Consider the following 14,168-nt stretch of genomic DNA (forward strand, 5'->3'; position numbering starts at 1 on the left):
TCAAGGCCTTCAGGCTCAGGGACCCAGGCCCAGGGTCCCCCTGTGAGTCCTTGTCTGGGTTGGAGCCCAGTGGGGACTGTGAAATCCTGGAGCCAAGCTGAGGGGGTTAGAGCTGAGCTCTCCCACCTACTTACTGCAGAACCTCCGGGCAAAGGAGCAGCCCTCCAAGGAGGGGGGTCTTCATCAGATAGACCTGCCCCTTTCTTTAGCCACTCCTGGTCCCCCAGGGCCTGCCTCCCCAGGCCCTCTTTTATGATTCTAATAAAGTGCTTACAGATAATTGAATTCACTAACCAGTAATCTCTGTAAAGTAGCAAATCAAATCACCTCATTCCCCTGCCAACAGCCCTCCAGTGCCTTCCAGCTGTACTTGGAATAAACTTAAGATGCATTCCCCTAGGCCCAGTGGTTGCGAGCTCTTTGGCCCCTTATGTACTTACCTATATAGTTTAAGTTTAAAAAATTTGGCTCTCAAAAGAAATTTCAATCTTGTACTGTTGGTATTTGGCTCTGTTGACTAATGAGTTTGCCGACCACTGCCCTAGGCTGAAGTCTGGGAGGGCAACTTTTCTGTGTAAGGACCCTGCAGTAAATATATTAGACGTTGAAAGTCACATGCGGTCATATTTCTTTATCTTATATTCTTCCTTAAAGAAATGCCAAAAAAAAAAAAAGTGTGGTTTTTTTTTAGTAAGAATACATTCTGAGCTCTGGGGCTGTGCAAAAACAGGCTGTTGGGGGAGTCAATGTCCTTTCTCGATCTTCCCATGAACTACAACTAAAAAGCCTGTAGGTTACATATGAAACAAACATAGGGCTGTGGGAAGTGGAGAAAAGGAGGCAGGCCAGCTAAGGATTTGGGGACCCAAAGGAAGATATAGTGCTCAGGGCTTTGGAATTTCTTTCTTCCCCTCATGTCCCAAATTTGGAGTGGAAGGAACCAGCAACCGAAACACGGTTGGCAAAGACCAGAACAAACAAAACCAAAAGAGATGACAACTCCAAAGGCCTGCTCTCTTCAGCCCAAGTGCCAGGAAAGGCAGCCTAACAAGACAGACCCTCCTTAGACATCACCATTCTAGGAGAAATCTCCGTCCCCTCCGCATCCACATGAAGGTTTAATGTAATCTCTGTCAGAACCTCAGCGTGATTCTTTAAATAGATACAGACTAGATTTTTCTGAAACGTATGTGGAAAGGCAAAGGAGCTACAGTGGGCGAGACTTATTTTGAAAAAGAATAAAATGGAAGGACTCAGTCGACTCTGTTTCTAGCCTGAAATAGCTACAGTAACCCAGACTGTGTGGGGTTGGTGGGAGAACAGAGACAGATCCGTGGAAGAGCACACAGAACCCAGAAGGGAGCCAGGAAGGTGAGCTTAGTGTGTTTCTTTTACAAAGGTGCGAAAGCAACTTAATGGGGGGGTGGGGGAGGCCTTTTTTAGAAAAGGGAGGCTGGTAGGTACACTATCTTTTTAAAAAAAATCCTCACCCAAGGATATTTTTTCCATTGATTTTCAGACAGAGTGAAAGGGAGAGAGGGGTGGGGGGAGAATGAGTCCACGTGAGAGGGACACATTGGTTGGTTGCCTCCCGCAGATGCCCCGACTGGGGCCAGGGATGGAACCCACAGCTGAGGAATGTGCCCTTGACCGGGAATCGAACCCACAACCCTTCAGTCCGAGGGGGATGCTCTAACCACTGAGAAACCCAGCCAGGCTCAAGTACACTTTCATAGGCAAAATGTCAAACCTCAATGAAATCCTCACACCTCGTGCAGAAATGCACTTGAAATGCATCACAGAATCAACCACAAAACAAAATGCTATTGATATTTCTAGAACACGCATCCACATACACACACGCACACACACGTGTGCACATGAGAAAATCTTCGGGATTGGGGCTTGGCCAAAAGTCCTTAGATTCCAGCGTATGATCCATAAGAGAGAAAATGATAACTTGGATTTTTATCAAAATTAAAAACATTTGCTCCATGAAAGCTCATTTGAAGACAAGACAAGTCACGGAGTCGGGGAGAGAATATTTGCAAACCACACATCTAACAAAAGTCTAGTGTCTGGAAAATATAAAGAACTTTCAAAACTTAGCAGTAAAAAAACCTCAAGCAATCTAATTAGAAAACGGGCAAGAGACATCGCACCGCAGAGATACAGACTGAAAATAAACACAAAGGATGTTCAGCATCATTCACCATTGGGGAAATGCACATTAAAACCACAGTGAGATACTGCTATTCACCTGTCGGGTGGCTAAGATAAAAAATATTGACAGCATCAGATACTGATGAGGAAGTGGGGAAACCGGATTGCTTATGCATTGCTGGTGGGGATTTAGCATAGTACAACCATGCCTGGGCACTGTGGCTCAGTGGTTGGGCATCAACCCATGAACCAGGAGGTCACAGTTTGATTCCCAGTCAGGGCACATGTGGGCTCAATCCCCTCTAGAGGGCAGGCAGGAGGCAGCTGATCAATGATTCTCTCTCATCATTGATGTTTCTATCTCTCCCTCTCCCTTCCTCTCTGAAATCAATAAAAATATATTTTAAAAAAATAGTACAGCCACCCTGGAAAAGTTTGGCAGCTTTCTAAGAATTAAACCTGCACCCATTGTATTCATTTCTTGAGTGCCTGTTAGGTGTTTTTTTTTTTTTTCCTAGTTTCCAGAAATGCCTCCAAGAGAGGCTCTGATGTCCCCATGCTGAGGGAGCTGAGGCCTGGGTGCTCAGTGTCCTAAAGCCTATATGAAACTTAGACCTGCTTTCAGTCTGCATAGCCTTGTCTGCAAGCTGTCTCCCCCCATGTAAAGAGAGAAACTGAGGCTCCAAAGTCACAAGGCAAGTGCATCGTGATGGCTGGGCAAGGGCTCTGAGCTTTTTCTTTCTAGCATCCTAGGGCATCTCCCTTCTGCTCCAGTGGCATCTCTGCCCTCCAAGACTTCCCTGGCCAAGGCCTCCCTACCCCAATATTCCCTGGCCATTCATTTCAGCAGAGTTTTCACTTTTTACTCCTTTATGCTTCTTCTATAACTAGTTCTTTGTCTGGCAGATATGTGTATTTCTTATCTCTTAAACTAGATTTAGAAATTCTTTCAAAACAGCAGCTACCAGTTGCTGAGCACTTGGCTAAGCAGGTGACACATTTAGCTCACTGTATTAGTTATCTACTGCTGCGTAACAAATGACCCCCCAAAATCAAGGAGCTGAAAACAAAAAGCATTGCATTTGGCTAGGACTGCTGCACCAAAGTACCATGAATTGGGTGGTGTAAGACAATAGAAATGTGTTCTCTCACAGGTCTGGGGGTCTGGAAGTCTGAGATCAAGCTGTCAGCAGGGTGTCTGCCCTCCAAATGCTCTAGGAGAGAATACTTCCTTGCTTCTTCCGGCTTCTGGTGGCTGCAGCATTTGCTGTCTTGTGGCCACATCAGTCCGATCTCTGCTCTGCCTCCATGTGGTCTCTCCTCTGTATGTGTGATCTCTCTGTGCCTCTCTCATAAGGACATTGGTGATGGCCTTCAGACCTACCTGGCTAATCCAGGGTGACCTCCTCATGTCACGGGCCTTAGTTATATCACACCTGCAAAAACTGTACTATAGAAGTAACATTCACAGTTCCCAGGGGGTAGGACAGGGACATACCTTTGGGAGCACCACACTACCTCACAGGTTTGCTAGAAAGATTAACTAAGTAAAAATGGGTAAAGTGTTCAGAATATGTCTGGCTTATAGAACATTCTTTTTGAAAAGACAAAAGTGGTAGGGTGTAGGCGGGGAATGAGAACTATAATATCCTGCCCCAGATATCTCTTGTCACCTGGTGAGAAGGTCAGTAATTCCATCCAAATTACATCCCTGAGTGTCTGCAGACAGACAGACAGACAGACCCAGCCCCATGACCAGCCAATGGCTCTAAATGACCCCTTGACCAGGTGCCCTCATGTCTACCAGCAAGTGTTCCCAGACAAGCAGAGGCTTCCTCTGAGCTCGTATTAATATGTACAGCACTTTGCTCACATGGAAAATTGATTTTTCTTCTTAAGCACAAAATGTGGCCAGTCTTATAACCTTTCTGCAGTTTGACAAAGGCCATTTATAACCTACTTTCTCCGTCGTCCTTCCTGGCGCCAGTCTCAAATGTCTCGAAGAACTCCGTCCTGCATCTGTAATTATGAATCCTTCTTAAGCAAAATTTAATTTCCAGGAGGGCTGACCTTTTGTTTGCTGCTGTGGTTTTTGTAAATTTGTGTGTGTGTGTGTGTGTGTGTGTGTGTGTGTGTGTGTGTGTGTGTGTGTGTTGTTATTGATGCTGTTCAGAGTGAAGGCACCAGGGAGCTGGTTGGGAGCGGGGAGTACACCGGGGAGGGGAGGCGTTTTAATCAGCTGTGTTCAGTGATGGATGGGGAGGGCTGGGCCCTGCGGGTTCATCTTTGTGGACAGGAAATGCCAGCAGGATGACTGAAATGAAAACTTAGTGCCTCGCCGTCTCTCCCGCACACAGGAGAGTTGCAAGGGCTCCTCCAGCTCCTGGAGTGGAGATGCGCTCAGCCTCCTCAAAGGGCAGAGAACTAAGTGAAATAGCCAGTTGTCCCTCTAGCACAAGATCTTGCGTTCACAGAGCATTTTGCAGGCGCCAGGCCCACCAACAAGAGCATTTGTCTGAGCCACTCAGGGTTGGATCGTTGAGGATTTTGGGGTCCAGAGGGCACCCGTTGGGCGATGTGGAAGAACATGCAAGTGGCTGGATGGAAGATTTAAGGAAGATTCAGGTTACTGTGGGCACTTAAAAATCATTCTTTTATTTAAGCTGGAGAGTGATGCTATTTAGAAATATCACTCCAATGGCCATTCAGAGGGCGGTGTGAGGAGGGCAGGCTGGAGACCAGCAAGTTAGTTAGAAGGCCTCCTGATGGGAGTATGCGGGCATCTCCTTTAGGGCTCCAAGCACAATGGTGGAGAAGTGGCAGATTTAAGGCAGGAAGGAAGAGAACTCACATTTTATGAGTACCAAGGTGGTGCCAAATTTTGAAGTAAAGTATACATCTTCATGATCCACCTTCAGCCCATTTAACAGATGAGGAAGTTAAGGCTCAGAGAAGGTGAGTATGTTGCCCTGGATCACACAGGGAGAAGGGGATGAGCTTGAATGGAAACTCATGCTGGGTAGAAGCTCTTTAAATTGCATCCGGCTGCCTCTCTAAATGACCTTTATAGCAGCAGACCTAATTTCACAATTACAATAAGCACGATGATGATGATGTTCCCAGCAATGTCAATGCTCACAGCAGCTAACATTTGCCGTGTGGTTAGCCCATGAGCCACCCCACGCTAAGCACTTTGGGGACATTATCTCTCTTCATTCTCACAATTCTACGAAGCAGATACTGGCAAACGTCCCATTGTACAGGTGGGCACACCGAGGTTCAGAGAGGTGCAGGGACTTGACCAAGGCCACTCAGTTGTCGTTGGCCAAAGGAAACTTCATGTTCCTTTTCAGAAGGTGGGAGGAAAGGGTGTGAGGGGACCCGCCGCCGCCTCGGCCATAACTCCCTGTCGCTCTCTCTCTGGGCAGTGTCCCGAGGAGCTGCGGCCCATGAAGGACGGCTCCGGTTGCTACGACCACTCCAAAGGCATCGACTGCTCTGACGGCTTCAATGGCGGCTGCGAGCAGCTGTGCCTGCAGCAGGCCCTGCCTCTGCCCTACGATGCCACCTCCAGCACCATCTTCATGTTCTGCGGGTGAGTGTTGCCCAGGCCCAGCCACTCCCTTCCCAGGGGCAGGGGATATGGAGCCAAGGCCTGGAAAGACAGCTTGGCCAGGTGGGGCCCGGCCACCCGCCTCTGCTCTTGCAGCCCAAGAGGTAGAAGGCAAGAGTGTACATAACCTCTGCACTTCCAAACTGTAATTGTTGAACTAGGAATTCATCTACCTAAGATTTGTTGCACCTACTCTGTGCTCAGTCTTCAATTTATTAGGAGGAAGCATAAATAATCCTATATAATAAAAGGCCAATATGCAAATCGACTGAACGGCAGAACAACTGGCTGCTATGACGCACACTAACCACCAGAGGGCAGACGCTCAATACAGGAGCTGCCCCCTGGTGGTCAGTGCACTCCCACAGGGGGAGCGCTGCTTAGCCGGAAGCCCTGAGCCGGGCTCATGGCTGGTGAGCACAGAGGCAGTGGAGGGAGCCTCTCCCGTCTCTGCAGCAGCATTAAGGATGTCCAATAGCTCTCGGACTGCAAGAGGGCACAGGCCAGGCTAAGGGACACGTGCGCAAATTTCATGCACCGGGCCTCTAGTTACTTAATAATTACAATAAATGTGATCCATGGGCAGCCTGCATCCTAGGGTCAGAATTAGTTTGTGCAGAAGCCTCCTGCCCCTTCTGCATCCTCCTGCGAGCCTGGTAGTGCAGTTAGGAGACAAGTGCAGGCACCATGGGGGTGGCACTAAGAAATCAGCAGGTGTGGTGTTACAAGCATGGGCTTGGCCCAGGTTCCAACGATTGTGTCTGCAGGAAGGTAGCAGTGCCAGGTGCAGGGCTTGGCCTCTCTCTGCCCTAGTGCCCTTGTCTATAGGGATGGTTAACTGGGGGCGGGGAGATGGAAAGGGAGCCATGCTGACAAAAGCTAAGAATTCAGGGAGTTTTTAATTTAGTCTGAGATGGAAAGAAGGGGCACACGCCTACCGACTTGCTGAGTGGCCTGAGACAAGTCACTTTCCCTCACGGCCACAGTTTGACCACCTATGAAATGAGACATTTGGACAACGATGCCTACATTGAGGACTCAGTGGTTGTTACCCCGTCAGACATAGCATCTAACATGCTGGTTGGTCCTCAGCAATCACTCAAGAAAGTGAAAGCCTTTTTCCCTCTCGTTGCTCTCTTTCTGCTGAGGTCTGCATATTAGAAAACCTCCTCACCTTTTGACATTCTGTGACTCAGAAAAATAATCCCGTGGTCAGTGAGAATGTTAGTCACTGAGGCACGCTCAGCGCATCACTAGACAGCAAAGGAGGATAAAGGCACACAACGACCTTTTCAGCCTCGCGTGTTACGGAAAAGGGGGTGGAGGAGTGGGTATGCGTTTCATCTCGGTTCAAGAGAAAATTAATTTCCCTGCCTGGTTCTAATCTGTGGGGTCCGGTTTTCATCGTGGGGCTTATTTTCAGGGCTGCCCTCTCAGCCCCCGTGCCACCTGAGCTGCAGGTGCCTTGCAGAAGGGGTTGGGGGAGCTCACCTGAGACCTGGATATGTGTCAGTAAAATAAATAAGAAATAAATTACTGTATGCAGACCTGAATTTATAGCAGGCTCTCCTGTGCTTAAGTGACTGCAGAACTAGTGGAGTAAATTATGCATGGGCTCCGAACCGAGGCTGACTACAGAATCAGTCGTGTTCTATCATTGTTATTTTCCCCCTGTGCACTTCGGGGGAGGTGTCCTTCTGTTGCAAATAACAGCAGTAACCGCGCAGCGACGGCACCTGTGGATTTTGAGGTCTCAGCTACCCACAGCACAGGGCCGTGGTCAAGGGGGGCCGACAGGTTGGGTTCTGGTCCTAGCTCTCCACCTCTGCATCTCTCAGACCCCTGACTTTCACTTTCCTCAGCTCTATAGTTTTCATAATGTCGACCTCACTGTAAGGATGGTTGTGAAGCGTGCAGGTCCTTTACATTTAATGAAACTCCATCAAGGTTAGGGATTGTGCCCAGGGTCATGTGGCTAGTATTGTAGTGCCCCACATCTTTGCTGGGTGACCTGACGCATAGTAAGTGCTCTCTGATGAAGGCCTGGGGTGGGATGGGGATGGGGTGGAGTGGGGCAAAGGAGGGCGGTGGTAAGAGGTGGAAATGGAGACATCTGTGATACTGTCAGCATTAAAAAACATGTTGCTAAGCGGAGTTCCTTAGTTAACAGGGCTAGAGAGGTTGTTCCCAGTCCGGCCTTCCCAGCAGCATTTCTAGCCATTCCTCCTCCTGAATGAGGCCTCCCGGCCTCAGCTTCTGATGTTTGGATAACCTTTCTCCCTCGGCCTCTCCCCTCTTCTCTGTGCCCTCACCATTTGTGTGTTTCTTTTTCCTTGGACAGCTGTGTCACCTTCCCCAGCAAGACTTCTCTGAGCCCCGCAGGGGTGCAGGGCTGAGGGGTGCAGGGGTGGGAGGTGCAATTGCCCTGGGCTGGGTAACATAATACCTCCTCCTTTCAAGGGGATACTATTTAAATATTGGCTCAATAATTACTGAGTAGGGTTAGGGTATGCAAAGCAGGACTTTTTATTGTCTTATTTTGCTTTGTATTTTTTATTTCTACCCACAAGACCCTCTGGCAAGGGAGAGATCCATTTATATTTGCCTTAAATTCTAAGTCATTCTGGTGAAATTTTGACACCTCTTGCAGATGGGACCTCTGGCTAGCTGCCCTGGTTCTTAGCCCCTAGTCAGGCCAAGTTCCTCCTAAGTGAGCCAGGAATCCTTTCTCTGGGGTCACTTAGTGCCCCCCCACCTTGTGCTTCTCCCGGTGGTAGCCCCACTGCTCTGTTGACTTACCTGCTTTCCTGTCTGGTCCCAGTCACACTGGGAGCACCTGGTGAGCAGAGACTGGGCCTTAGTCACCTGTGCGTCCCCATTGTCATTTCCCATTGCTTGGCCCAAAGACTTCTTCCAAACCGTAATTGTTGAACTAGGAATTCATCTGCCTAAGATGTGTTGCACCTACTCTGTGCTCAGTCTTTCCTGGGATGCTGAGAATGCAGAGAAGTATGGAGCACAAGTCTGTGCCTACCAGGGACAAAGGGGACCCTGGGGACAGGTGGCTGAGCCTTGGTCCTGATGGATGTTGATGGAGCACAGGTACCGGATGGTAGAGAGCAGCCGGTGATTTTGAGATAGGTATAAGGTCATTGGATGCTAAGCGAAGGCATTTACAATGAAATCTTATAGGTGAGGGAACGTTACTTTCCTCTAAGACCTTGGCAAGTTACCTAGCAACCATGTTTGCTGTGTGTGTGTGTGTGTGTGTGTGTGTGTGTGTACAGTATATACTGTGCATTCTTCCAAGAGGGTTTAATATTTTCCACGTAGATCCAACCTGTATAATAGAAAGATAGGGCCTATCAGAGACATTTGTGAGGAGAGAAAGGGTGAGGGAGAATAAGATTTCAGGAGCCTGAAATGGGAGCTTGTCTATACATTAGCTCTGTGCTTCTTGGCAACCCAACTGAACAGGGGAAAAACAACCCACACCTACCTGGTTATGTAGTTGTCCTTGCTTGAGAAAAGAAAGGTTGTGTGTTTTTGCTTTTCCCCCCAGAGGGTGCACATCTTTTCCTGAATTAATGCAATAAGAAAGCTGTTTCCTATATGCTAGTGGTCAGCAAACCATGGCTCACGAGCCACATGTGGCTCTTTGGCCCCTTGAGTGTGGCTCTTCCACAAAATACCACGTGCGGGCACGCATGTACAGTGCGTTTGAAACTTCATGGCTCATGCACAGAAGTCGGTTTTCGGCCTGGGCGAGTCTATTTTGAAGAAGTGGCATGGCAAGAAGTGGGGGGTGTCCATCACTCGGGCGACGGGAGATGCAGCACAAGCAGGCCACAGGACACACAGTGCTGGGGAGGTGCGCGCGATTCATGCACGAGTTGAGTGAGCCAGTCAGTCAGCAGTCTCACTGTGCAGTGGTTAGTGCTAGTCGCATCTGCAAATCGCACGCAGGTGACAAAGTACCTACTCGAAGCATAAAGTTACCTGTATTTTTCCAACCAGCTGCAAATCCTACAGGTATTTTTGTCATCAATTTAAGAACTGTAATTATTTTGTGTTGGTGGCTTTATTATTATAAAATGAAACATTTTTTTAGGTGCCCTGTTTGACATGGCTACAAAGAAGAAGCAAACTACCTATATAGTTTAAGTTTAAAAAATTTGGCTCTCAAAAGAAACTTCAATCGTTGTACTGTTGATATTTGGCTCTGTTGACTAGTGAGTTTGCCGACCATTGCTATATGCCTATAGAAGGAACGTCACCAACATTTCTTAAGTGTCAGCGTTACTTCAATCCTTTAGAGGAGGTAACTGGAGGCCTCACAGGCAGTGAAGAGGTGAAGAGAGAGAGTATCCCTAGCTTCCGTCTTCTAATTTGAATGTTTAATGTGTTTAACTGTAAATTAATTAAACATGTAATGAAAATGTACTTTAAAAACATGGGTTCCCAGAGCATGTCCATCCTCAAATAGTCCTTACTAGCTTATCTCTGTTTAATGTCATTTTGAAGTGATTTTTAGGAGGGAGAGGAGATAAATACATGTGTTTTATACACGTCATTAACCGGAAGCTGTTTATTTCCGTCGTCGAAGCTAAGCCTGCTCTAATAGCAGAAAGCCAAGAATGGAGACAGCAATTTGAACATGACTTTTAGTAACTGGATGCAGGGGTGCGGGGCACTTGCTTTATGGTGGTCTCCAACTTTTGGGTTAGACATGAGCTCTCACCCCTGTGACTGATTGAAGGATGTGGAATTTAAACCTCTCACAGTTAACATAGGACAGTTAACCTCTCATAGTTAACACAACAGTTAACTTCTCGGAGTTAACATAGAACATCCACATGCCAGGTTCTCATGAAACTTTACAACCTTGCGTTCTCCGCTGTTTGAAATATTTGGAAAGGCTCAGGTGTAGGACATATTCACAGACACCTGATAAACGTGTACCAAGTCCATCCATTTGTTCAGATAGGGGTTTTCCAATGTGGGTTTTGTGTGTCATTAGTTCCATGAGCTGCTTAAAGATAAAAAAGGGAAGCTTGGTGACCAAGCGCATGTGGGGAAGACTGCACTCTGACACTGCCTCTTGGAAGTTCACAATGCACCTGGGGGTAGTAAAGGCTCTGACAAGTCCTGCAGTGATGGGACATATATTTCTTTGGTTCTAAAGTTCCCATGTTTTCCACATTTTAATATATTTGAAATTGATATATTTTACATGATTATTTTGACAAATTTAATTAGTGATATTTTCTTTCTTTTTTAGTGTTTGTTGAAATACTAGAGTTTCTTAAAATTGGGGGGGGGCTCTTAGCGTAACTACAATATGTTATATAATTTAGCCCAAAGTTCTCCATGAAATTATGTTTCTTTTTTTCCTTTCCCTTCCCTTTTCTTCCATTTCCCTCCTTCCTTCTTTTCTAAATACCCTTGAGTACATTACTTTCAAAATGGCTATTTTAGAACTCTAAGTGTTTGCCATGCGTGAAGTCTTCAGATAGTGTTGTGCCCAGATTTCAAACTTCCCAAGACCCCCAGGGAGCCAGTCAGTCCGATGCAAAAGCAAAGAGTCCTTTATTATGCAAGCCGGCCTGCGCTCCCCGTTCACCAGACCCACCGACACAGCGGAAAGTCCAGTGGCCGAGAGAGCGAGGCCTGATGGGACAGGGGGTTTTAAAGGGGGGTGGAGTGGGGGCAGGAGAGGGCACTGTGGCCCCCGCCGATTGGCCAGGCGCCAGTCGGTACAGGATGTGGTCATAGTGATGGCATGCACTTCCCTTGATCATCATTGGTTAATCCAGAGAAATCCTGGGTGTGGCTAGCAGCGGCTTCTTCCCGTGAGGAAGCACATGGCACCATCCCAAAATGGAGGACCCAAGGCAAGATGGAGGGCGCACATGGTTCTGTCCCAAGATGGAGGACCCAAGGCAAGATGGAGGGCGCAGTCCTTGTCCGGCTCCTGCTGCTGCCACTCGAACTCGCCACAAGGCAGGATGGCCCCCCCCGCACAGCACCCGCAGCTGGCCTGCAGGCAGACCGGGACTCCAGCGCATCTGGGCGGCACAGGCCCAGCACACGGGGTGCGGCCGGTGGAGCGGCCCAGCTCTGGAGGAGCGGCATCCGCTCGGAGCAGGCCCGGCCCATGGGGCCGGCGCACTGCAGCATGGCGGCCTCCCCGAGCCTGGGCACACGCCCCACTCCACTGCCGCCGCTGCTGCACCGGGCCCGGTGGGGGGGGGGGGGGGGCAGCCCGCGCCGGGCTCCCGCTGTGGGCCGGGGAGCCAATGCCCCCCCATGGGGCCCGGCGGTCGGCCCACGCAGGCCCCGGTCCCCCCCGGACCGGCCCCGAGGGCCGCACGGACCCTCAGCCCCAGCGCGGGCAAGCGGGGAGCCGACCACGGGGGAAGGGAGGAAAGAGCGAGGCGGTGAGGCCTTCCACTCCCATGACCTCCCCCGCGGTTGGTCGCCGCCAGGCCCCACCCCTCGGCCCGCTGCCGGCCACCATGCAGCCGGTCAGGACACTCGGACCCGCTCCAGGAGGCGGGCGCGGAGGGATCCCAGCGGCCAGACTCCTCCCCCCACACCGCCCGGAGAGGCGGGCGGCGGCCTTTCAATAGCACCCTGCCTGAGAAGAGTTTCACTAAACTTCATTTTGGGTAACATTGGGATGACCCTTTCATGAGATAGACTCCTGCGACATTGGTTAGTGGGGTGCATGTGGCAGGTGGCCACACCCCCTAGGTCACAGAAGGTCCTGTCCTGCTGACCCAGGTGGGATTTTCTCACAGGTGTCAGCCCAGGAGAGCTCAGAAGCCTCTGCTCCTCTCTTGCCTGGCAGCGGAGTGCTCACCTCCATCCCTAACAATGGTCCACATCTATATGATGTGCAGTTCCTTCACTTTCCTCTATTCTTATTTTTTTCTAGGATTTGACTCCCTTCCCTGTTTAAAAATCAGTAATTTCTAATCTAGGCATTTCAATAAGTAATTCATTGCTTCCATAAACCATTGAGGGATGAATGAGAGAGCAAATACTACATGAACCAATAAATAAATACGCTGCTGTGAGAATTTGTATGAATGCCACTCTCTGTAGGTCCCAGTTTTCTCTTTGAAAAACAAGCAGATTGGAAGAAGTTGTTTGTGCTGAAGTGGAACAGGCACTAGATCTGGAGTCAGAAGATCCATGGCAAGGCCCTGGCGTTTCTAAAATGTTCATGGGGTCTTGGTCAAGGGTCCTTGGAGGCAAGGTTGCAATGAGAGTGCCCGTGTTGTGATGTTGCTACAAGGCTTAAGGAAAGCATGCTCTTGTCTAAACACAAGTAAAGTTTTGTTAACATAAAAATAAAACAAACAAACAAAAAACAACTTTAAAACCTGTAAAGGATTTTTGTGAGTTTATTTGAGCCAAACTGTCGACAATTGCCGGGAAGCAGAATATCAACATATTGAGATAGTACTCCGAAAAATGGCAGCTTTTTACTTAGTCTTATAAATTCCATCCAAAGAGATGTTAGTGGGTTACATGAAATCCATTGGTGATAGATTAGGGAGGCGGAGAAAGCAAAGCAAGGAAGGGGGGAGGGAGGGGAGCACAGGCAACAAACCTCTAGGATTGGACACATGCTTCTTTTACATAGGTGGATACAGGATAGTTAACAGGAGACAATTAACGCTAGCACTAACAATAACAATGAGGAATTTGTGGCTTCTGCCCTGGTGCCATTAGTTGTGCCCTAGGGGATCTGAAAAAAAAGGGGGAAAGGGGGAAGCTACAAGTTACATGGACATCCCTCAGGCATGTTATCTTAGATGCAAAAAGACAATAGGCTCAGTAAAGATCAAAGTTTATTTTTGTCAGGGAAGATACTGGCCTAGGACTTGACTACACACTACAAACTGCTTTCTAATTCAAGGTTTTCATTTCAGACCATCCTTTGTGGTTCCTTTAGGTCTCTTGAGTTTGCAAGGCCTCCCTCCATGCAGGCCTTCCCTGAAGTAGCCAGGTTAGCCTGTGGCCCCTTTTCTTCCACAGCTTTATGGTGCTGCCTCAGAAGTCCCCTCTAGTTCTGTTCTCTGTAATGTGATGGGTATGTTAAGGGTAGCGCATTTGTTGCCTTTGGCTCAAGTGCCCAGTTTGTATCTTTGTACTTTATGTTTTTCCTTTTGGCATGTGTATAAATAGTTTCATGCAGATATTGGCAGGTTTCCTGTGAGCCAACAAACACTCTTGAGCATTTCTGTAAGAAAATCTCCCAGACGACAGAGCTCTAAAGGAGCTCTATATTTATGTCATTCGGTACAAAAATAAAATTAACAAAAAAAGAAACCAGAGACTAAACAGACCTTTGCATAAATCCTCTTGTGCCCTAGGGGGG

General features: G+C 48.4%; 1 protein-coding gene across 2 annotated transcripts in view; it reads left to right on the forward strand.

The window, feature by feature from the left end:
- The window catches only part of ASTN2 (astrotactin 2), a 742,933-nt gene that overhangs the window by 441,799 nt on the left and 286,966 nt on the right, over nucleotides 1–14,168 (forward strand). For both annotated transcript variants that reach the window (XM_059657840.1, XM_059657842.1), the window contains exon 12: nucleotides 5,592–5,758. In XM_059657840.1, coding sequence (XP_059513823.1) covers nucleotides 5,592–5,758 — 167 coding nt within the window. The remainder of the gene's footprint in view (nucleotides 1–5,591; nucleotides 5,759–14,168) is intronic.

This window comes from Myotis daubentonii, chromosome 11 (genome assembly GCF_963259705.1).
Source record: "Myotis daubentonii chromosome 11, mMyoDau2.1, whole genome shotgun sequence".
Classification (NCBI taxonomy): Eukaryota; Metazoa; Chordata; class Mammalia; order Chiroptera; family Vespertilionidae; genus Myotis; species Myotis daubentonii.